The 21,231-nt window shown below is 38.5% G+C and overlaps 4 protein-coding genes across 6 annotated transcripts; 1 reads left to right on the forward strand and 3 right to left on the reverse strand.

Moving 5' to 3' along the window:
• Positions 1 to 69: 69 nt before the first annotated feature.
• On the reverse strand, positions 70 to 4,965 carry LOC119991653. 2 transcript variants are annotated; one of them, XM_038838041.1, is made up of 3 exons: positions 3,889 to 4,965; positions 1,993 to 3,465; positions 70 to 560 (listed from the first exon to the last, which is right to left on the reverse strand). In XM_038838041.1, the coding sequence occupies exons 1-3, from the start codon at positions 4,529 to 4,531 to the stop codon at positions 532 to 534; spliced, it is 2,145 nt and encodes a 714-aa protein (XP_038693969.1). In that variant the 5' UTR covers positions 4,532 to 4,965; the 3' UTR covers positions 70 to 531. The 2 variants fall into 2 exon arrangements, with proteins under 2 accessions (XP_038693969.1, XP_038693968.1); XM_038838040.1 differs by having other exon boundaries at positions 2,012 to 3,465; positions 3,889 to 4,964.
• Positions 4,966 to 5,894: 929 nt separating this feature from the next.
• Positions 5,895 to 8,213, forward strand: LOC119991698 (60S ribosomal protein L13a-4). The gene is made up of 4 exons (XM_038838105.1): positions 5,895 to 6,305; positions 6,682 to 6,798; positions 6,907 to 6,994; positions 7,832 to 8,213. The coding sequence occupies exons 1-4, from the start codon at positions 6,034 to 6,036 to the stop codon at positions 7,973 to 7,975; spliced, it is 621 nt and encodes a 206-aa protein (XP_038694033.1). The 5' UTR covers positions 5,895 to 6,033; the 3' UTR covers positions 7,976 to 8,213.
• Positions 8,214 to 9,534: 1,321 nt separating this feature from the next.
• Positions 9,535 to 14,045, reverse strand: LOC119991697. Its single transcript, XM_038838104.1, has 10 exons — positions 13,715 to 14,045; positions 13,258 to 13,590; positions 13,028 to 13,100; positions 12,757 to 12,869; positions 12,292 to 12,376; positions 12,085 to 12,157; positions 11,204 to 11,259; positions 10,587 to 10,652; positions 10,086 to 10,151; positions 9,535 to 9,983 (listed from the first exon to the last, which is right to left on the reverse strand). Exons 1-10 carry the CDS (start codon positions 13,879 to 13,881, stop codon positions 9,903 to 9,905), a joined length of 1,113 nt encoding a protein of 370 aa, XP_038694032.1. The 5' UTR covers positions 13,882 to 14,045; the 3' UTR covers positions 9,535 to 9,902.
• A 1,476-nt stretch (positions 14,046 to 15,521) lies between these two features.
• LOC119991725 (BTB/POZ domain-containing protein At5g48800) lies at positions 15,522 to 20,638 on the reverse strand. Of its 2 annotated transcripts, none has more exons than XM_038838146.1 (5): positions 20,437 to 20,638; positions 19,693 to 19,759; positions 17,877 to 19,055; positions 17,032 to 17,565; positions 15,522 to 16,117 (listed from the first exon to the last, which is right to left on the reverse strand). In XM_038838146.1, the coding sequence occupies exons 2-4, from the start codon at positions 19,708 to 19,710 to the stop codon at positions 17,032 to 17,034; spliced, it is 1,731 nt and encodes a 576-aa protein (XP_038694074.1). In that variant the 5' UTR covers positions 19,711 to 19,759; positions 20,437 to 20,638; the 3' UTR covers positions 15,522 to 16,117. The 2 variants fall into 2 exon arrangements, with proteins under 2 accessions (XP_038694074.1, XP_038694072.1); XM_038838144.1 differs by lacking the exon at positions 20,437 to 20,638 and adding an exon at positions 20,237 to 20,430.
• Positions 20,639 to 21,231: the final 593 nt, after the last annotated feature.

Here is a 21,231-nt window from a genome sequence, read left to right on the forward strand (position 1 = left end):
GAACCCATGATGTTTCCTTTGCGCTAAGAGTTATCGCGATCAAGTTTACCATCTTAGCCAACTATCCGATAACATTCTCTATATATTTTAGTTGGTTGTTTGCCTTGTGCTCATATGGTCCTTAGAACACCACTCCAGTGAGAGCTCAGACAAACAAGTTAGCCTGATTAATCTAAGTTATCATCTCTTAATCTGCTCCTCCGCCAGAGTGTTGAAAAGATCTTCTGAAGTGTCCTTCAACTCTTGAGAGTGAATATGCTACAGAAATAGTTGATCCTTCAACTCTTGAGAAACCACTCTGGAGCAGGTACAAAGCTTGTTTACACACGACAAACGGGAACTCTATTAAATAAACTCAACTACTACAGTGCATTTTACAGTTAAATCTACAAAAGAGAATCGAAAGGTTCGAAAAAAGCGCACACACACACACAAATATCTCAACAGCATCTGTCGAGTGATCATACTGCACAAGCCAGAATCTTCCCAAGTTTTTACAACTAGGAGCTTTCGAAGGCTTCACTAGACACGCTACGGCAGCGTCTTTTCTTCAAGCTCATCTGGAAATATAGAAATCGTTATCAGCAATACAATACATGTGAGAGATGAGACAAAGGCAAATACATATGTGTTTGACAGTAAAGACTCGAGTTTGGTTTTGGATTCAGCTTCTACTTGCACAATTGCACATAAACAAACATCTTTTACATATATTAATCAATGCTCGTCTCAACCTGCCAAAAATAACTTCATCCTGCTAAATATGCCGAGAGAAAATGGGTATCACAGTTTTCAAGTTGAGCACACATAACCTCCGAAATCGTTGTCTTGTCTCGACGGCACAACTTTTTTCCTACTATTCAGAATCCTACCAAGGCATATTCTCATTGCCCTCGTTGTGATCATCTCAGAAATCTTAATGCTGTCCTGCTGCCTGTTTTACTTGTCCTCTTTCTTTCAGCATCTAAGTTTTCAATTAAATGGCTTCCCATTAATTTGTTCAAGGTACTAATGAATCTAAACAAACCCAACGGATTTAACATGTAATGAAATTCAAGAGTTAAGAATCTTATGTCATACTAGAGAATTGTTTGGCCCAAAAGATTAAGCTACAAAAAAAAAATAATCATCTAACAAATATGTTTTTGTGATGTGAAACAAATCATTCTACTGTTATAAGCTAATTCACCACATCCAGTCATCAAATGATGCTATATCTACTCTCACATGAATAAATCGTTATTTTGTTTTTCCTTTCCAAAGTAGTCCTTTTTTGCTGATTTACAACCATGAGGTAGATCAAAAAGGCAAAACAGCATCAAGACTCAACAAGACATAACGCCAAACTAGTTGCAGCTGGCCACAATTTTTTTTTTTTACCTTAAATCTCTTTTTATCATTATGCTCTAATTTAAATTATCTTTAGTTTCTATCCTTTGAGATCGTGGAATATTTTAACTCCTTCAACCAGACCACTCATCTCTTAATTATTTCTTTCTGGTTTTGTGCTTTGTGGGCGGGTGGATGGGTGTGAAGAGCAAGTACTTCTAAAATGTTTGCAAGGCATGCCCACCAGAATGAACAAAGTAACATCATTCATGTGAATTAAATTAAAGACAGCAGTAAGAGAGGAAGAACTATCAAATCTTTAGATAACAGAATGCTACTGTAGTTTTAAAATTCTGATTGCACTTATCATAAAAAATGCACTAGTTCTGCAACACGTTATGCTAGCTACTAACTACAATATCACACAGTACTATCCGATTCTAATTTATTTAAGATGCTAATTCTGACGTTCTCATTATTTTCTTTTTTTTATGATACATTAGATAAAGCCATACCATATCATTTCTGGATTTTAGAAAAGGGAATTTATATCAGAACAGCAGATGACAACAGGATGGTTCTAATGCAAGGATGTGATGAATGCTTAATTAAAGGTTTAATGAATGCTTAATTGAAGGTCAATTAAAGCAGAAAGTAACACACCGAACTCCATATGGCGCACCTTAGAAGATGAAGGGGGTAAAGAAGCCCGCCGAACAGGCTCTCTTAGCTCTTGAATTTGATGAAGATAGTTCAGTATCTCATCTATTAGTTGCAATTGGGCAGTAACTCTTTGCTTTTGCTCTGCAGCGAAAGTCAGCTTACCTTTCTCTTCTTTCACTTGTCGTAGCCTTTCTCTGAGCCATTCAACTTCACCATCAATTTTTAGCCTTGCACTATTGACTGAAGACAAAGAAGTCCTCCCCAAGTCACAGCATAAGGGCTTGCACTGAGAATCACCCAGCATTTTTAACCTGCGACTCATTTCCATACTGCTTCCTTGGATGTTGCACTCACTTTCTGACATCCTCGTATCCGGGCAAGCTTTTAACATACTGTAGCTCCAAACTTCAGTATCTGAAGTAGCACTATTCGATGGTCCACCATGCTCTCCACTATCCACCTTATGCAAAACAGTATTGTCATCTATGACATGAACATCGTAAATTGTTGGCTCTGTATTAAACATGGAACCATGCAGAACACTGTCTACTTGATTCCCATGCTCCCCATCTTTCTTCAGTCCTACGATTCCACTGCAAATCTGGGCTGCATTTGCAGTCATACCTTCAGAAGCAACGCTATTATCCTTTTGTATCATTGTATTACCTGCCGAATCAGTAGTGTTCTCAAGCAAATTACGCCCATGAGAAATAAACTGATACAGATCTGAATCAATCTCTGACATCTTCTCCAACCCCTGTGAAATTGATAAATCAGAATGTAAGTCCTTATTCTTTGACATTGCTTTTTCTCCTATGTTCGGCAGACCTTCCTCGTAATTTGAAGTCCAGTTTGCAGTTTTTATCACTTCCTCCTCACTGGTGGGTTTATTCATCTCCATGTGCTCCAGATCCTCATTTTGATCAGCTGAAAGAGAAGCCCCTTCTCCTCCATCATTGGTCTGGTAATTCAAATCACTTTCTAGCAGCTCATTTCTTGAAACATTCATCAGCTGATACGCTACAAGTTCCTTCTCCAGAAAATGGTTCTCTCTCTCTTTCCTAATGAGTATCTCTTTCAGAATATTCATCTCCTCTTTATCATAAGCAGACTTTTCTTCAATTATTCTTTGGTATTGCCTTGCTTCCATTTCTATGGATGCCTTATCCTTTTGCAAGCGTAGAATCATGGCCATGGCTTCATCAGCAGCAGTCGCAGCAGCAGCTCTCTCTTTCTCCAACTCTAAATACACAGCAGCATGGGCAGATTTCTGTTCTTGAAGTGCTAGTTCCAACATTCTAATGGTATGTAAATGGGTTTCAGCCATCCCAACATTATCTTGAGCGTTGCATGCAAGTTCGACAACAGGAAAAATATTCCCCTTTCTGTTACTGTCTGCATAGGAGCCTCTCAATTCAAGACTTTGGCCAATTCTTTGACCAAGGTCCAGTCCATGTCTAGTATTTGCCTCATCTGACATGGCAGAATGACAAACTTCAGTCCCCATTTTAACAAGATATTATAAGTAGACAAAGATAATAACAATTGAATTTCAAACCAATTCAGCAATCGGTTCCACTATTATAGTCTCAACTCAATAAACAAACTCTGGAACAATTAGATAAAGTATGGATTGAAGTAATGATGGAAACAGCCTCTCTACATTGCTGGGTTAAGCCTGGGAATAGCTTGCCCTTCCTTGACTAAGACTTGTTTGCAAGAGTTTTGTGGACGGGAGATATTTACCTACCTATCATTTCACTACTGCCAAAGATTATATGAATAGGTTCAAAGACTTTAAGCATATAAATGAACACAAAGGTATAGAAAATCTCTAATCTGAAAGCATGTACAGAGTTAAAGACAAATCAACAATTTAGCAACTTATTCACTCACCCCGAACATCATCCCCTATCCCACCACTAGGATTGAGATATTCACTTCTCATTTTGCTGCCATCACTCCTATTACGAGAAACACCTGCAGCAACTGTATGTGCATCATCCGCGCCCAGCACAGAAGGGAATTTTCCATTTCCAAGCACAATTCTCATGCGGCGCCTTGTTCCTGACCTTTGTTTCTGATTCATAGTTCTTTTTCCCTTAGCATCATGCCCAATTTCTTTATCGGCCAAGTCTTGCAATCTTAGACCAGAAAAAGAAGTAGAACAAGCTTCATTCCCAAACTCCCGTTTCGGATTATCCAATCTTGCATCTTTTAGTAACCCAACATCCCTATAGCAGGCTTGATCTTGAACCCAAATTGAATTACAAGGGAGCCTGGCGTTTACCAAAACTTGAACAGAACAAATTGTTCTCCGTAGCCAATCGATTGGCAGTTTGTGCCAGCACAAATCGCTATTTCGATACCCTAGGAAGCCAATACAAGGGCATGGCAAGTGTCGCTCCAAAACATTCAAAAACTTGGAAGCGAAAAACGCAAAAGCCAATGCACAGAGCAGGAAATATGCAACGGAGAGTTCAACAAAAGAAACTATAATATCATTCAATGTCCACGAATGAATCATGTCCAAGCTCATCTTCCATAAACAGCCCAAAACCCTAATATTCAAGAACTGAAAATTAAACACCCACCAAACAGTGCAAGCTTTGAAACGACTTAGAAATCAACCCTGAAAATATAACCCAGCAGAGAATTGGATTTCAAAAGAGAAATGAATTTTGAAAAATAAAGGATCACGATGGAAGCTAAAATGGAACCACCACGGATTTAGCAACATGCGTGTGTCAGCAACACCTCTTTCATTTGGAACTTCTCACGCGAGCAAAAATGGCGATGACCTCTTGCAGTTTCCTGCAGCGGACAGAGTCATAAATTTCACGGTTCCAAAAGAACGCGATGAAGTCGACAAATTTCACTTTTTGGCGCATGTACAAAGACGTACGGGATTCCCGGGTCCTTCTTCCTTGCTCGAAATTTCACCGCCATTTTAGAGTTTTCACTAGGCGACGTCGTTTTCACCGTGGCATCGTCCTCGCAGTTGTTTGGTTGTTGAACTGAAAGACCCACAAACGGCCCGCGAGGTTCATGGACAGGCCCGGCCCGTCCTGTTCGTTTGAGATTCGCGAGCGGGTAGTTTTAGTCACACCTCGGTTTTTTCTAAAGACACCCCAATCTAAGTTGACCATCCATTGTAAAAATCAATTGATGGGGTGTTTTTAGAAAAAACTGGGATATGACTAAAGCTACTCTTCTCGGGCCTGCAAATCTCAATACCCATTATCCTGCCGTTTTGTACCGAAGGGCCGGGATTGACGGGCCTGGCCTAACATTTAACTTAATACACATAGGGGTAAATAACTAAATATAAAGCCAATTTAGCAGTCTAATAATTTGAACAAAACACATGACTACACCTTTATTCATATAAAAAAATATATATATTACTACTACTCAAGTTTCACAATCAATGAGAGAAACCAATTCGGACCAATGAGATGTGGTTTGATTGGCAATCGGTTGGATTAGGGTATTCAAGGTTCGATTCCAACCACAAACATATTTCTATGGTATTTTTTTAAAAAAATGGCCAATACCAAATACCTAGTCTAGTCACTTCAAATTTCAACCCAAATATCATATTATCTAAAAATAAATTCAACAAATCGTATAAATTGTATTGAGAAGAAGGAAGGATGGGTGAAAAAAAAAATTAAGATAATTTTATATAAGGATAATTTGATATATTTAAATATTTTCAAAAATATGTATACAAAATACAAATAACGGCACTGGGTTTTTTTTTTTTAATTACCTGTGAAATAATGGGCTAGGTCTTCCTAACTTAGGACTTAATTGGGCCCATATCTAAAAACAAAATATGGGTCTTTTTTTTTTTCAAGACCGATCCATACGCATTATATTTCAAAACCCCACTCCCCACCCGTCGCTTGCTATCCTCAGAAACCCTAGCCCCCATTGTTATATATACTTTTTGAGCCTCCATTATATACTCTCCGTGGCTTGCAAAAACGAAGGCAGTCCCTCGCGGCGGGAGAGAGAGCGGAGAGAGGAACGAAGATGGTGTCGGGATCTGGGATCTGCGCTAAAGTAGTCGTGGTAGATGCAAGAAACCACATGCTGGGACGATTAGCGAGCATCGTGTCGAAAGAGTTGTTGAATGGACAGAAGGTGGTGGTTGTGAGATGCGAGGAAATTTGCATGTCCGGTGGACTTGTAAGGCAGAAGATGAAGTACTTGCGATTCCTTCGCAAACGTATGAATACCAAGCCCTCTCATGGCCCCATCCACTTCCGTGCCCCTTCAAAGATCTTCTGGCGCACCATCCGCGGGTTTGTTTTCTTTTCTCGCTATTTCTTTTTTTGGTAAATACGTTGCAGATTTTGAGATTCTACTGCTTGTTATCGCGATTTGAATGACTGATGTTGGGGACCTAGGCTCACTTGAACATATTATAAGATTAGTTGTAATCCGTTACTTCTTAGTCATGTAGAAATCAGTTTTGTAACTTAGCAATTTTATCTTAAATTCAAGGAAATTGATCTTTGGTATTCGTAGTGATATTTAGTGTCTGAGTTTACAATGCATTAACTTACTAGTATTGTCCTATCTAGACGTTTAAGTGTTTTGTTCTATGCTTTGATTCTGTTCCTTGACTGGTTTCCGAATTGATTTATGTATGGTATGATAATGTTCTATTTTGGGCAGAATGATTCCACACAAGACTAAGCGTGGAGAGGCTGCACTTGCCCGATTGAAGGCCTATGAGGGTGTCCCTCCTCCATATGACAAGATTAAGAAGATGGTCATTCCTGATGCTCTGAAGTGGGTTAACCATTTTAGTTTGTTTGTATATGTACAGCTTTTGTTGAATTTTTTTTCAGTGGTATTTTGTTGTTGCTCGTATTGATCATTTGTTTCTATGCTTAACAGGGTATTGAGGCTTCAGAAAGGTCACAAGTACTGCTTGTTGGGACGGCTGTCGTCTGAGGTCGGATGGAACCATTATGACACCATCAGGGTGAGTTCTACCTTTAGTGTCTTAGTGTCGTGGGCCTTGTGGCTTACTTAGCTACAGGACTCTTGGAACTAATTGTAGTGTTTGCTTTGCATATACGGCCAATATGAATTATGTTGCTATGGGAGTAGGTACCGCAGTCATTATATTGCTTGTTTTTCTGAAGGATCTTTTTGAATGCTATAATATATGAGTGTCACTATTGTTTTGTTAATTAAGTCAAGCCTGCTGTGATGTGAGGGTATATATTATTTTGACATTTTACTGTTACAGTGTACACTATATTTGTTCTTCTAATTTGGTTGTTTCAAATTTATACTGTAAGAAAAATGTTCATGATGAAAAAGGTGTGTTTGTCAGTTTCTTCTCTCTTTCCTTCTATATAACTACACAGTCCATAATTGCTTACAGCCATTTGATTTGATTTGTTATATTCTGCAATTATCGATGGGTCTAAGTATCTGTTTGCTAAGTGATTTGTAGGATATCAAATATTTTTGTTGCTTCTAGATGTAGTTTTTAATGCCACATATGCCTTTTGATGCGACAATGTTGTGATCTTATCATTGTTGAATTCTTGGTTGCCGGATCTTAAGTAACTCAGCTGGAATGTGCAAATGGCATTTATACTTCATGAGTTTTTTCTCTAGTTCTATTGAAACCCATATTTGTTGGTTTGTGAATGAAATACATGGGCTATATTTGATTGATTATTAGTATTCTTTGTGCTTTTCCCGCTTCTTTAGGAGAAGCATGAGATAGTACTCAAGGTAAAATTTTCTTCCAAGGAAGAAAAAGTGAAATTGGTACTTTTGTAATTGATGATTCTGTTGGCAACAGGATTTGGAGAACAAGAGAAAAGAGAGGGCGAAGGTTGCATATGACAGGAAGAAGCAGCTGAACAAACTTAGGGTGAAGGCTGAGAAGGCTGCAGAGGAGAAGCTTGGTTCACAACTGGATATACTTGCCCCTGTCAAGTATTGAATTTTGTTGAGGATTAAGCCATAGTGAATCTTTTTAAGTTACTTTATTTTCAAAGCTTAGAATATGAGTATCTGGTGAGACATAAGAACAGTTGTGCTCCTTTTGGGTGTAGTATGATTTGGTTATTCTTATTGTTTTTGTTATTGACTGATGTGCTCACTTCATAGAATTTCTGTGCCTCCATGAGATTGTGTCTAGTTACACCTTTTTGTGAATTCAGAGCTGCTATTTTTAATAGATATTTCCATTTTGGTTCCTGAGAATTGAAATGGTAACTGCAAAAGCTAAGTTAAATCTTGAATGGAAGAGTTTGCGGACCAGACAACCATTTTCGTAGAATGTGCTCCTCTGATCTGCTAGAATTCTTTTCATCACTGATCATTCTGGCAGTTTCTGCAAGATATTGGCGGGGTATATTATGCAGCCACTTGAGTGGCTGGTTGGCTTTTAATTGTGAGATTTAAATCAAAGCAGGCACTAAGCATCCTATTCCTATTCCAAGTATCGCTAGTAGCGTTATAGGCTACCAGTGAAGCATGTGTCTTCATTGGTGCTTATTACTTATTAGAGCTCAATTTGTGTACAAAAACTACGACAAACTTCGGAAACTCCCCCTGCATTCTGTCTCTTGGCACAACTGTTACCAGTACTGTAAACCTCACAACAAAGGATCCATGGACAGAATGTCAGAAGCCAGCACACTTTACAAGGGAGTACGGAGCTTGAATGTCACTCTTAGAAGTAACAGATTTAATCCTCAAATAAACACAATTGAGGTGTTAGAGATTGTTGATGTTATTCAAAAGCCTCATCAACAACCAACACACCGTGATGTGAAGTGCAGTAACATGTCACTGGACAAGGATATGAATGCTAAGGTCTGTGATTTTGGTCTCTGTAAGCAAGTAACCGGGCAGATGCAACTCATCTGATCATGGTCGTAAAGGACACTGCTTGCTGGTTACCTTGATCCCGACTTAAGCTCTCAGTAATCTTAAACTCTCAACTTAAAAAGTATTGAAGTGAATAGAGAGGCCTGACCATTGATTACATATGTTTGCAGGTATTATTCTAAACAGCTGTTGACAAAGGAGTGATGTCTACAGCGTCTGAGTTGTTCTGTTGGAACTGATTTGCGGGCGAGAACCATTGACTCGTTCTGGGACTCCTGATTCCTTCAATTGCAGGCAGGAGCATTTGAGATGGTGGATGAAAGCAAAAAGGGAAGTTTTAATGTGGAGAGGATGAGAAAGGCAGCCTTAGTTGCTGACTTGCTGTAAGGTCTGTGGAGAGGAACGCATTGCAGAGACTGACTATTTCAGAGGTACTGGCAAAGCTGAAAGAAGCCTACAGTATTCAACTCTCTTACCTAGCATCTCATGGACGTTCAAATTCATTTACCGTCGGTGCATCGGAGCGGTACTTATTTAAGAAAGTTTTGCCACATTTATTCCATGAATTAAGCATATCATACAGAGTGTTGAATTTTGTAGAGTTCGGATACACTATTATTTCGAAAAACGGATGCTATGATGACTAAGTTATCCTGTAATACAGTCTTTCAAGGTGAGTCCATATCATTCGATGAAGCAAACGTCGAAAAATGTTGTAAAGACTGATGAAAAATGTCAACTTGCCACCTTCTTATCATTCTTCTCTCTCACTATAGAAATGGCTTATCATGATCCAAGAAATCTAACTAGCAAGACAAAAGACTCAAAATCCTTTTCAACTAACTAATCAAAGTTAGACTAGGCTGACTAGCTCTACCACTTTCTATACATATATAATCAAATCCTATTTATCATACAAAATGGGGATGTTTTCAACAAAAAGTTGACAAACATCGAAAAAACAAACCTGTAATAAACCCCGCTGGGTGTATATTTGATAGCTTCCATCATCTAGAGACAAAATTTGAGCAGAATTAGGTAGAGTGGCGGCGTCGCAGGTAAAAGAACAGTGCTGTTGTAGCAGCGACAGCATATGGAAACACAGTCCAAATCCCCTGGGCAATTTTTGCAAGTTAGATTCTCTCTTGTCAATGATAAGTTCTGACTAAAATAGAATAACACCAAAAAAAAAAGAACAAAACAGAGAAGGTATTTACCACCACCGTCGCGACAGTAGCAAGGGCAAACACGGGGCGCTCCCTCAACAGAAATCCAATTCCCAGCTGATGTCAGAAAAGGAAAAACAATGTGATATCAGGGAAGGGGTTGTTGCCATCACAATGGGAGATGAACAAGACAAAATACACAACCAGTATTATGAAATAAGTACACGCAACGGATTTTTTATGGTTAATTGGTGATCTCAAACAAATTTATTCTTGAAGTACCCTCCTATGTTTACTATGACTTCTGAGTCTACAGACTTCCATTTTCTCAAAAATCAGAGTTAGGAGAAAAAAATTTCTTCAAAAGTAAATATGCGGGATCTAGAACTTTGGAATTCTAATAAAATGCAGTAACTTAGCATTGAAGTATGATTCAAGAAAAGTCGAGCTATCAGACTGGAATACAACCATTCAAAGATTACATGATAAATTGATGCATGCATCTATGATATGCTTCTCACAATGAAACTTCTCTAACAGAACTAGACTGACCTGAAGTGGAAGAGTGATCAAGCCACCACAACAAACTCCAGCAAAGAAGCACTCTGGAGATATGCCCTGCATTGAAGTACGGGTTTCAATCACCATCATGGCAATGCAACAAACAGCCAACCAGATAGAAGAGGGGAGGAACAACATATGACATTGGTGATGGGTCATTTCGCTCACTACACAATGTATCTTCTCATTGTAAGTTTAGCTATCTATCACGGGAACCTTTTTGGCTCCAATTTTCTCTATGACAAATCATGGCTTGCACTTAATTTCATATTATGGATTGAGCATTAATTTAACATATTCTGCCAGCATGTAAGGTCATTTGATGCATCAGGTCACTCGAAAGTTTGTTTCATGTTTTCCTCAATGGACATGAAGGTAAGTATATACGTAAGCTATCACCCTGGTCGCATCATATTCTAATCCAGTATAGGGCCCAAGCTTGAAATAAATCAAGGAGCATAATAAATTAAAAGAAATGCAACAGAATATAAGGCGAGACAGCAAATAAAATGGTTCAAAACCCATCATGTTTAATAATACTGTTGATAGCAATATATAGTACTATCAATGTTTTATGCCAATCTGTAAAACAAATGATGATTCCTCACCAAGGCTCCTGCTAGGAAAGCAGTTGGATTTCTGACTCCGAGAGAAAATCTCTCCACTGCAGATCCAAGTGCAAAAGAGAATCAGAAAAGAGGTTAACAAATTTATGATATGAACAGCTTACTCATGTAGGTAGCATTCTGACAATAAAACTGACGGGCAATTTTAAGCTCTACAGTAGAAGCAACTAACGCAACATATGGTCAAAAGCTGAGTTAGAATCAACTGGCTCTTCAAGCAATCAAGTACAAAGCACCTTAGAAGAGGAGTGCATTTCGTGAATCAATCGGCAAAGGTGATAGAAACCTTAGAAAGTTAAAAAGATGATGGAAGTACAAACATTAAGAGAGAGCTCTGAAGACATCCATGAACTATATGGGGACCAAATGAGAAATGAAAAGCGATGAATATTTGGCATATAGGGATTGGGCATCACAGAAGAATCCATACTTGCAGAAACGGGAAACCGTTAAAAGCACTGAGACCGGTCAAATGCTTCTGATGTCTAATTTTTACATGGCTTAGTCCTTTTACATGACATAAAGTGTCCATATCCATCCAAACCAAATTGCCTAAAATCATCTTGATGTACAGCTTCTCAGCATAGACTTATCTTGAAAGGCAGATAGCAGTGCGGCTGATCTAGCATGAAAATATCCCAACGTCCAAAACTCATTTTCTTTAAATGGGTAATAAACTCTGTTTCCCATCTTATCATCAGATGGCTAACTAAAATCATTTAAAAATTTACACGGAAGAATGCATGAAAGCACCAGGATACTTGCCGACCTGGAGGATATTCAAAGCATGAGCATTCTTAAAAAACTGATTAAATTATTTATTCCCGTAAACTACTGAGAATCTGGGAGTTCTTATAACTTACCAACACCCATGAGATTGCCATATTTTTCAACGGCACGTGTAATGCTCAATACCTTCTCTTCACCAATCCCTAACTGCATTTATCATAGTATTGAGGAAACACATAAATAATTATCTTGTGAAATTAGCTAATCAATTATTGTATCATACATGTATAAGCATGTGTTCAACAATGAGGAAGTAAGCTAGTGAACAGAAGAAAAAAAACCTTCGAACAAACATCATCGGATGCCCCACTTCGTCTAAAAACCCTTCCGAGGTAATAAGGTATCATATCACTAATACATACTCCCCTGAAGATTCAAGTTACCATGTGAAATTGACAAACAAAAAATAATAAGTGCTATAAAATTTAGAGCACGACAGAAATATAAAGAAAATGAGAGGATCAACTCATTCAAAACCATCAACTTTTGTTGATAACTATCTGATTGCATTAAGCACATCATACTCCGTGGTTGTATAACTGAGGGTAAATGATGGCTAATCACCATGAAATGTAAAAGCTAGGCTAACCAAGCCTATTATTACTTGATCATGGTTAAGCTACAGAAAAGGCCGAATAATATATTGATAACCCTCAATCTGTAACTGCCTATGCACGGAACGTGGATCTGTCTCCAACCAATGGGAATGTAAACAGTTTAGGGGGGGGGGATGATTTATTTCTTACCAGTAAACCCAGAAGACTGTGGATATAATGTATGAAGCATTCCTAGATAGTGAGTCGACAAAAGAATGCCATGTCCCGTCCAATGACAGCATCCGTGCTAGAGTTATGCCTACCTAAATCATTTGTGAGGAAACCAAGTAAATTCAAATGAAAGATACTATTAGAGAAGTACCACTCAGCTGACAACTCAAACCTGAATAATACAAGAAAAAAAGAAGAAGAAGCAAGCACTTGAGTCAGCGAAACAGAAGTACCAGAACAAAGCACAGACCCAAATATTTAGAGCTTCTTCACTGATGAAAAGTCCACAAGCAGCAGCCATTAGCAACCAGAAGTAAACCCATCTGTAACATAACAATGCAGGTGAAGCTTGAGAACAGCAAGTCTCAATAGAAACACTCAAGGGGAAGCAATGCAATGGAGTCAGACTATCAGAATCGAGGTACAGTCTTAAACTGAAACTAATCGCTTCTACATTAGAAGAGTAGATCTAGGGCATACCCTGGGGTATATTCAGGAAGTACAATAGTGTATCCAAAAGCTTTGAAAGTGAAACCAACGGGGACTGCAGCCACAACTGAAGAGAAAGAACCCTCAGCCAGAAATTGAACTCCAGACAATGATCCAACATTAGGCCCTTTGAAACCAACAGATATAGCAGTAGCAGTTACAGCTACACCCACAGCAACTGCTAACTTAAACAAAAATGAACTTCCCATACTAACATTCCTTTCTTTCCGACTACCCTGGTCCTCATCCACAGTTTCCTCTGCGTTCTCTTCAGGTTTCGCAGTTTCATGGTTCCCAGAATTCTCATTCCTAAAAGCTTTAATCCTGCTCGATGAAATGCCACAAAAAGAAAAACCCAGATGCCCAAAAAATTCAAAGTTCACAAAAGACAACAACTTCACACCCATGCAACATTACTTGAAACTATTCTAAATCAAATGAAGTTCACCTGAAACTGAAGATGGTCGACCTGAACAATGCAGAGTTTAGTTTGCCTGTGAACACAGAGTGATTTACATGGAGAGAGCCAGCGTGCTTTAACAAGGGTCGTGAATTAAACGTTCTGGGTGTCAATTTGGGTGTGTTAAATGATAAAGCATGCGTTAGAACTGCCATTATAAGGGAGCTGTGTCGAAGCTCTGGAAGATGTCAGAGGTTGAGAGGAGCTCAGTAGCAGGAAAATTGGAGGAGAGATGAGAGGTTAGGGTCCATGCGACCATGTGGGTGCTTAATGGATTGGTCAGCGAGCAGTATATGCTTTGTTTTAATGGTGTGAGATTCTTCAGGGACGGCTCGGAAAATATGGCTTTATTCAATCGGTAAAGGATAATGTTTAGACACCCTCCAAATATCATTTTTAAAAGTCTCTGAAATATATGTGATATTAAAATAATTATTGATTAAAATTATATATATAGGATCTACTTCACATTTAACACTCCATATTAAATGGGGTGTTTTGGGGTCTCAAACATTGTTCTAAGTATTAATGATCAATCTTATATTGGGCTTTTGTTAAAAACTTGTTTGACAAACAGGCCCAGTCCAATTACTAAATGGGCCTCAGAAGCTTGCGCTTGGACTTGATCCCGTTTTCAAAGCCCAAACTTTTTCGGGGTGGGATGCCTACGATATTTATGGGCCTCCTTTGAGGTCCAATGGAGTTGAAATGGCCGAAACTTCGGAATAATTTGTTATTTTGACGAATGCAAGATGGTCCTCAATCCGCCTTTACAAATTGACAAATACGTGCAAGATGCTGATTGTGAGGTTCTTTACACTTTTATGCACTAGTTGATGGTAAGTTGGGTATTCATCCTCTCACCTCTACGAGATTATGGGTTCGAGTAAAGAGGCGGGCATCCCACTTGAAGTAAAGCCATGCGAGCCCGGAGTCCAAAGTAGACAATTCTTTGAGTGTGAATGCTGAATTCACAAAAAATAATAATATAATAATAATCCCCTCACAATTATCTGCTAATCTTTCTTCTTGTAGAACGAGATCAATTTGCTACGGTGTGGAATGTGGAGGCCCAGCCCAGAGGCCCCAATCCAATAAAAGCATTCCCATAAAGTGGTTCAACTGAAAAAAATAAATAAATATATATATATATATATATATATACAGGAATTCTCCTACAAGTACTCAAAGTAAGGATTTAAAATAAGTACAACTTTTTGACCATTGATTTAAGTGACATGACTAGTGGGACGCACTGTTTTGGATCCCACATGTATTAAATCAATAGTAAAAAAACTATACTTATTTTAAGTCCTTACTTTGAGTACTTATAGGAGAATTCCTCTATATATATATATATATATATATATATATTTCCAAATTTCTGTCACGTTTGTCCAAATGTTGGTCATTGATGTTAAATTTCTTTTCTTCTAAGCAATTAACTTGGTAAATTGCTTAGTGAAAAGCCAACTATGTTTTCGTGGATTACATCGTGTATGCGAGGAATAGAGCAACTAATGAGCACATGAAAATTAACCGCCTTGTTCTAGTACGCCAATCAATTACCGCGTAATTCTTCTTCTTCTTCTTTTTTTGTAGGCACTGCGTAATTCATTATTAAACAAAATTCATTTAATTACACGGTACAAATCAATTTTGCCTTGTTCTTCTTGGGTCATGGCCATTATTTTATTACATCAAGAAAACACATTCGTGGAGCGAGGGGATGGACTTTTGCTTAAATGAAATTCGGTTGGGTTATGCAAATCCAATATGATATAAAACATTAACATACGCCGAACAGAATATCGTTGGATAAGTTCAGAATACGGTTCCAAGAACAATAGTCTCAACAGTACAAGGGACTATGTAAAGACAAGTAGAGCAGTCCAGAGTTGCAAACTAGCAGTTACTGTAGTCGTCTAGAATGATAAGCACAATACTATGGATTAAGACCAACAACCTTCTTTGATGACTCCACACATATTTGTTTAATCTATAATGTTCATCTCTACAGGTCGGATATATCCGCCGAGTCTTGTCGTCCTTTGAGAAAAAAGACAGTATAACAAGGCAGAAGATGCTGTATTGCACCCCCTCTTTCTGGACAAGTTTCTTGAGTATCTCTAATGGGGGTCGTTGCAAAGGAGGATGGTGTGCTCAAACTGGTTCATCCCGGGAGATATGTTGAGATTCACAAAAAACCGGTACTTGCTGCTGAGGTTATGAAGAAGAATCCAAGGCACTGCATTACAAGGCCTGATGTGTTCAAGAATCCGTCGATTGTTGTCAGTCCTGACTCTGTATTGACTCTGGGAAAGGTCTTCCTTATCGTTCCGAATATCACGCTGTACAGTTTGTTGAAAGCCAGAGGGCTCCATAAGCAACCTGCAGAACAACAATGTCAGTCACACATATATGCAGGGATGACAGCTATGCATCAAAGCGAAAACCGATGCCTGAAACATCTTTGGAGGATGTCATGGAATGAAGAAAGCTCTCTTATACACGAGTACAATATGCAACAGCTTCGGAGAATATCATGGAACTATGATAGCAATAACACAGCGGAAATGCGTACCAAAATTGACAACGATTTAGAGTTTGATTGTATCGAAGAGGCAATGACCATACATTTTTGCTCAAGAAAGCCAGAAGAGGTAACTACCTTGAAATCTTGCTTAAGAAAGCCTGAAAGTATGCGTAAATCACTTCCTCATAGGGTCTCTTTTGTCTTACCGAACAAAGATGACGAGCGGCAGAGAAGATTACCAGGGTCTCAGTCTCAAACATGATTTACAAACTACTTCATAACTTGATTCTTCGACTTTTGTAGACTTTTTCTTGTTCATTCTCCAATTCTTGCTGCTACTCAGCTCGATTTTCAGAGTTATAATTATCTGATAGCTCTGTTAGACATGCCTTTATTTCCTGTGTTACATTTCTCTTTATCCAGAGGTTACAACTATTGAGGTGTATGTTCATTAACATAAGACTTTTGGCCTGATCAATCAGTACTGTGCTATATCTTAGCCAGATCACTAATTGACAGCCATGGCACTAGAATGTATACAAACAACTCTTAATTGTTACAGAAAAGTCTGCGTAAATAATTCAAAAATCATAGAAGTTGTATCCCCAAATCATAACTTGCAACAAACAAAAGAGCCACCACTTGCAAATTGAAAGCAACAAAATTCATATACATGGTGACAAGGGGAGATTTTTTATGTCATGAAGAGCATCACATGTAATCAATCAACATATATATATAGAACAAAGAAGCTTGTTTGCTGAATTACCTAATCTGTGCTTGCACATGTTCTTTCAATGACCCTAGAGTCTGTCCTATGGGAATGCCTTGAGGGAGAAGTCGATTCCCTGGAAGAACTATGTCCAAAGAAGCTCAACTTACCAATTTTCCTTGAGAATGAACTCATGAACTTACGAGAATGAGACTTTTGCATTTGCCTCTTCATACAAACATGCTCCTTTTCTAGATCATTCAGCCTCATACGCAAACGCGCTAGTTCAAGCTTTAGCTCTCGATTTTCCCGCCTCAGTGATGCATAGTTGTCTCGCGGAGACATAGCTGCACTGAGAGCACCACTGCTGATTCGCCATGACTGGTGTGCTGGTTTATGGTCATCATCAGCATAAGAGCTGCACAAGGCATTTCGAAGCCTTAGTTGCTCAAAGTAGAGCACTTGTACCATCGCTTGGAGAGGGAGTCGTTCGTTCTGTGCAGCATGTGCACCAGCTTCTTGTGAGAGCCTTTGGAAATCTATCAGTTTGCAAAGCTTCTTCCTGTCTGTATCTGACAAACACTGGTGAGCCTGCGTACCATTCATGAAGAATCAGACAAAAATAATGAAGGTTTAGATGATACACACGAGTTTTATTTACTTGACAATCCATCATTAAGTACAACCAGTCAACCTCATTTCTTTTAGTGGATCACAGTTAGGAACAGATGCAAAGAACTGTCCAGAGTGATACTTTGTTCATAGCACAAGCAAGAACTAGCCAAATTTGTCTTCCTAGTATAGGGAAGTAATTCCGATCATCTACTTCTACTTTATCCCCCACCCCCCCACAAAAGAGGAGGAAAAAAGAACCAAAAGATGATATTATTGATAAGACATACTTTCAGGTAAATATCAATTGCCCGATATAATCCATCATGAATAGTGCGTGCATGTTCTGGTAAAGTTTCCGCGATGACCAAGAACTTATTAAGCTTGAGGTTGGCATCAGGAGCGATTTCGGCAAGATAGTTGTCCACTAACTTTGCTACCCTAAACAATGCAGTCTGACATGGTGAGTGAGGACTATCAGGTTCAAATACAGAGGCATCGTCCATCTCATCTTCACTATCATCTTGCTGTGTGAAATTGACCAAGATCCTATGAACTGTATCAACATCGAATAAGGTATCAATCTCACCTGCATGCCGGAAGGATGGAATCAAAAGATCATCAAGAGTTGCAATATCCAACTGGGACCCAATCCTCCTCTCTAAATCAAGCCTGGAAGAAACTGCGCAATCAAGCATCACCGCACTGCGCAAAAGTCCAAAAAGGAAACTTATGGGAACAGCAAGTTTCTCAAGAGGCAAAAGGCTAACTATTGTCTCGACCACAAGTTGTTCATGCCCACTTGAGCCTGAAGCCAAATCAACCTTTGTCTGGCTAGATGAATTCCATAAGCAGGATTTCTTTGTCAACTCCTTCTGGGCATAATTTACAAGGGATGCACCAATACTCTCAGGTCGGACCCCACGAAACTTCATGGCCACCATGACTCTTTGATACAAGTCTATTCGAAGAACAGATAGATCTTCTATCCACCAGTCTCCCTCACATTTGGCTTGCTTATTCATGTGAAGCCTACCAGAGCTGCTGTACTCTAAGCGTGAGAAGCTTAAGGCTATTTGCTCGGCACAAGTCTTTGAGGCTATTGCATCTATACAACGGCTAACAATTTTTAATTCATCAGCAAGAGGGAGTAGGTTCTCGCATTGTTGCAAGACTTCAACACACATTTCAAGGCTCTTGCACACAATACTCTCAAGATATTCTTCAGCACGGGATCCAAGATTATCTTTTGAGAAGTCTTCAGTCATTTCAAGGTAATCAGAGACACAACACAGCTGTGCTACATTTGCAGATGTGATTTCAAAGTTGACACCATAACAAAATTTAGCAGCCAACTCAAATGCCTCCGCTCCTCCTGGTAGATTAAGAAGCTCGACCTTTGAAATGTCAGAATCCCGATGTTCTGCAACCAGCTTTCGAATCCGCCCACTTCGGGATACAAGAGGAAACTGTACATACAATTAAATATCAGTATAACACTTACAGTTACGAAAGAAGCAGATACAACTTTTTTTTGTTCTCTTTTTCCCCTTTTATTTTGTAATGTTGGATGAAATTATGGGGCCAGAGAACAACATTAAAACATGGAAGGAACACACACTTTTAAGGTCTCTCAAATACAGAGTAAACAATAAATACAGCATGTGAACGGTAGCAGCAGCTATTAACACAAATATCAAAAACACTTGGAAGTTTTCTAAGGCAGGGATGGCAACCAACAAACGTGAGGGAATTAAAGGATATTTGAACTAGTAGTTTCACTGGCTGGGTTGCTTGCAGCATAATTCTAGGAACTTGATTCTTCATGTTAATTTCTTATGCATGTTTCAAAGTGGCAAAAAACTATTTATCGCCAACGTGTTAAAAAAATTTCTTCCCCATCTATCTCATGAACAGATTCCTCACAGATCATAGCCCGAGGGAAGGTTAGAAATGCCAAAACAGCGGATCATTTGTTGCAAAATTTCCAATGAAAACGGAAAGAAATAACAGTTGAAACTTCAAACTACAGCAGGCATTTTCCAATTGCGCTGGGGGGTGGAAGCAGAGCGAGGGACAGTAAAACGAACCAACTGTGCAGGTTACCTTGTGTAATGCAAACATAGCTCCACTAACTTCAATTGTTATATCACTTGGAACATCTTGAAAAATCCTGCATTGACGTAACTGTAAGGTATTAGGACAAAATTTGAAAGATAACAAGGTATGCAACTACTTGTCTGAAACAACAAGTCAAAGTGTTTGCTTCTCCTGATTCCAAAATCATTGCATCACCATGATTCAAAACTTATTAGTTATTTCATAGCAATTACTTGGGCATAAATCAAAAGGTAGCATTTTCCAGATATTTTTGTTCTTCGGTGACAGTTATCAGGTGTTACTAGTTCGTTTCTTTTACTTCCTCCAGTGGCAAAAACAAAAAAGAAAATAAAAGGATATCAAAGAAAAAATGGGAGAAATCTTAAACCGAAGAAGTTGTTCAGAACAATCGTAGATTGAGAGAGAGATCATTCCAGTAACAATTCATAAGAAAAAGAGAAACAGTGTTCATTACAATAAATATCACTGCAAACATCTTCAAATCTTAGGTTGATTATGAAATAAAGAACCAAATTTGTATCAAACAAACCATTCATTGCATCGCAGCCGATAGCTTTTGGCCAAGGACAGCTGTTGCTGCTGATGCTGCTTCTTGTCCATGAAGAAGAGAAAGGGAACCCAAGAGACTAGAGTGAAATGGCCCAAATGGGGAGTTCTCAAGGAGGAGTAAACAGGAAGCCAGGAATGACAAAGTAGTGAAGAGAAAGAGAGAGGAAGAGAGAAAGATACCCGGTGAGAAATGTTGCTGCTGGTGAACTTCTTTGGCCATTTTTGTCAAACAGGTGGTGTGCAAATCATAGATTGCAATTGTCCAAAGCACTGGGCCTCCTTTGTGGGTCATGCTCTCTCACTCTCTCTCCCCTCCACCTTTTCATCTAAAAGAGAGATTGTATTTTTGTTCAAATCTATATCCACTCGCCATTTCAATACTGCTCTCTTGATTTGTGAAAGCGGTTAAAACAGGAAGAGAAAATAAGGCGGGAACAAAAGAGTTGTTACATTTGGACTTTATGACTAACTGGTTTTACTTTAGTCAGAAAAGCAAGTAAAAGTATTTTGTCTTATTACCCCCAAAAGACTATTATATTTACGGTTCCACTTGTTTTGCTTTTTATATTTTTCCCCCATAAAGTTGTCGGATTATCTTTTTGTGGACTCATTTAGCCATTTGGGTGGGTGAAAAGATAAAACAAACACTACATATTATATCATATAATAAAAAACATTAACATATATATACATTAACCTCTTTCCCTAACCGATAATAATACTATACAAATTTATTATTTAGACATCTGATATGAGTTTAAATTCGGATCATCATGTCCGCGAACACAAATTTCTCACTTGATGACAAGATAAGCTTAATCAAAACCCAATGCATCGCCATAAATATATTGTTCATGGTGAGAATAGAACTTAAGAATTCAATATATACATATATATTATGATATACATTACTTAATTATTAGATATTATTAATTTATACATAGGTATTTATCTGTGTCGACAAGATCATTATAA

Source organism: Tripterygium wilfordii, chromosome 22 (genome assembly GCF_013401445.1).
Source record: "Tripterygium wilfordii isolate XIE 37 chromosome 22, ASM1340144v1, whole genome shotgun sequence".
In the NCBI taxonomy this organism is placed as follows: Eukaryota; Viridiplantae; Streptophyta; class Magnoliopsida; order Celastrales; family Celastraceae; genus Tripterygium; species Tripterygium wilfordii.

What these genes read in the sequence shown, in the direction of transcription:
- LOC119991653 (XM_038838040.1), bottom strand. Translation starts at nt 4,531, where the DNA reads ATGAGCTTGGACATGATTCATTCGTGGACATTGAATGATATTATAGTT. An exon ending in GATAGGGGATGATGTTCGGG is followed by an intron (nt 3,466 to 3,888) that starts GTGAGTGAATAA and finishes CTGCCATGTCAG; the next exon opens with ATGAGGCAAATACTAGACAT. An exon ending in TACCCCCTTCATCTTCTAAG is followed by an intron (nt 561 to 2,011) that starts GTGCGCCATATG and finishes CTATATTTCCAG; the next exon opens with ATGAGCTTGAAGAAAAGACG.
- LOC119991698 (XM_038838105.1), top strand. Translation starts at nt 6,034, where the DNA reads ATGGTGTCGGGATCTGGGATCTGCGCTAAAGTAGTCGTGGTAGATGCA. An exon ending in TTCTGGCGCACCATCCGCGG is followed by an intron (nt 6,306 to 6,681) that starts GTTTGTTTTCTT and finishes TATTTTGGGCAG; the next exon opens with AATGATTCCACACAAGACTA. An exon ending in GTCATTCCTGATGCTCTGAA is followed by an intron (nt 6,799 to 6,906) that starts GTGGGTTAACCA and finishes TATGCTTAACAG; the next exon opens with GGTATTGAGGCTTCAGAAAG.
- LOC119991697 (XM_038838104.1), bottom strand. Translation starts at nt 13,881, where the DNA reads ATGGCAGTTCTAACGCATGCTTTATCATTTAACACACCCAAATTGACA. An exon ending in TCGACCATCTTCAGTTTCAG is followed by an intron (nt 13,591 to 13,714) that starts GTGAACTTCATT and finishes TTCATCGAGCAG; the next exon opens with GATTAAAGCTTTTAGGAATG. An exon ending in TGATCACTCTTCCACTTCAG is followed by an intron (nt 10,152 to 10,586) that starts GTCAGTCTAGTT and finishes TTCTGACATCAG; the next exon opens with CTGGGAATTGGATTTCTGTT.
- LOC119991725 (XM_038838144.1), bottom strand. Translation starts at nt 20,307, where the DNA reads ATGGACAAGAAGCAGCATCAGCAGCAACAGCTGTCCTTGGCCAAAAGC. An exon ending in CGGCTGCGATGCAATGAATG is followed by an intron (nt 19,760 to 20,236) that starts GTTTGTTTGATA and finishes ACGTCAATGCAG; the next exon opens with GATTTTTCAAGATGTTCCAA. An exon ending in CTATGTTTGCATTACACAAG is followed by an intron (nt 19,056 to 19,692) that starts GTAACCTGCACA and finishes TTGTATGTACAG; the next exon opens with TTTCCTCTTGTATCCCGAAG.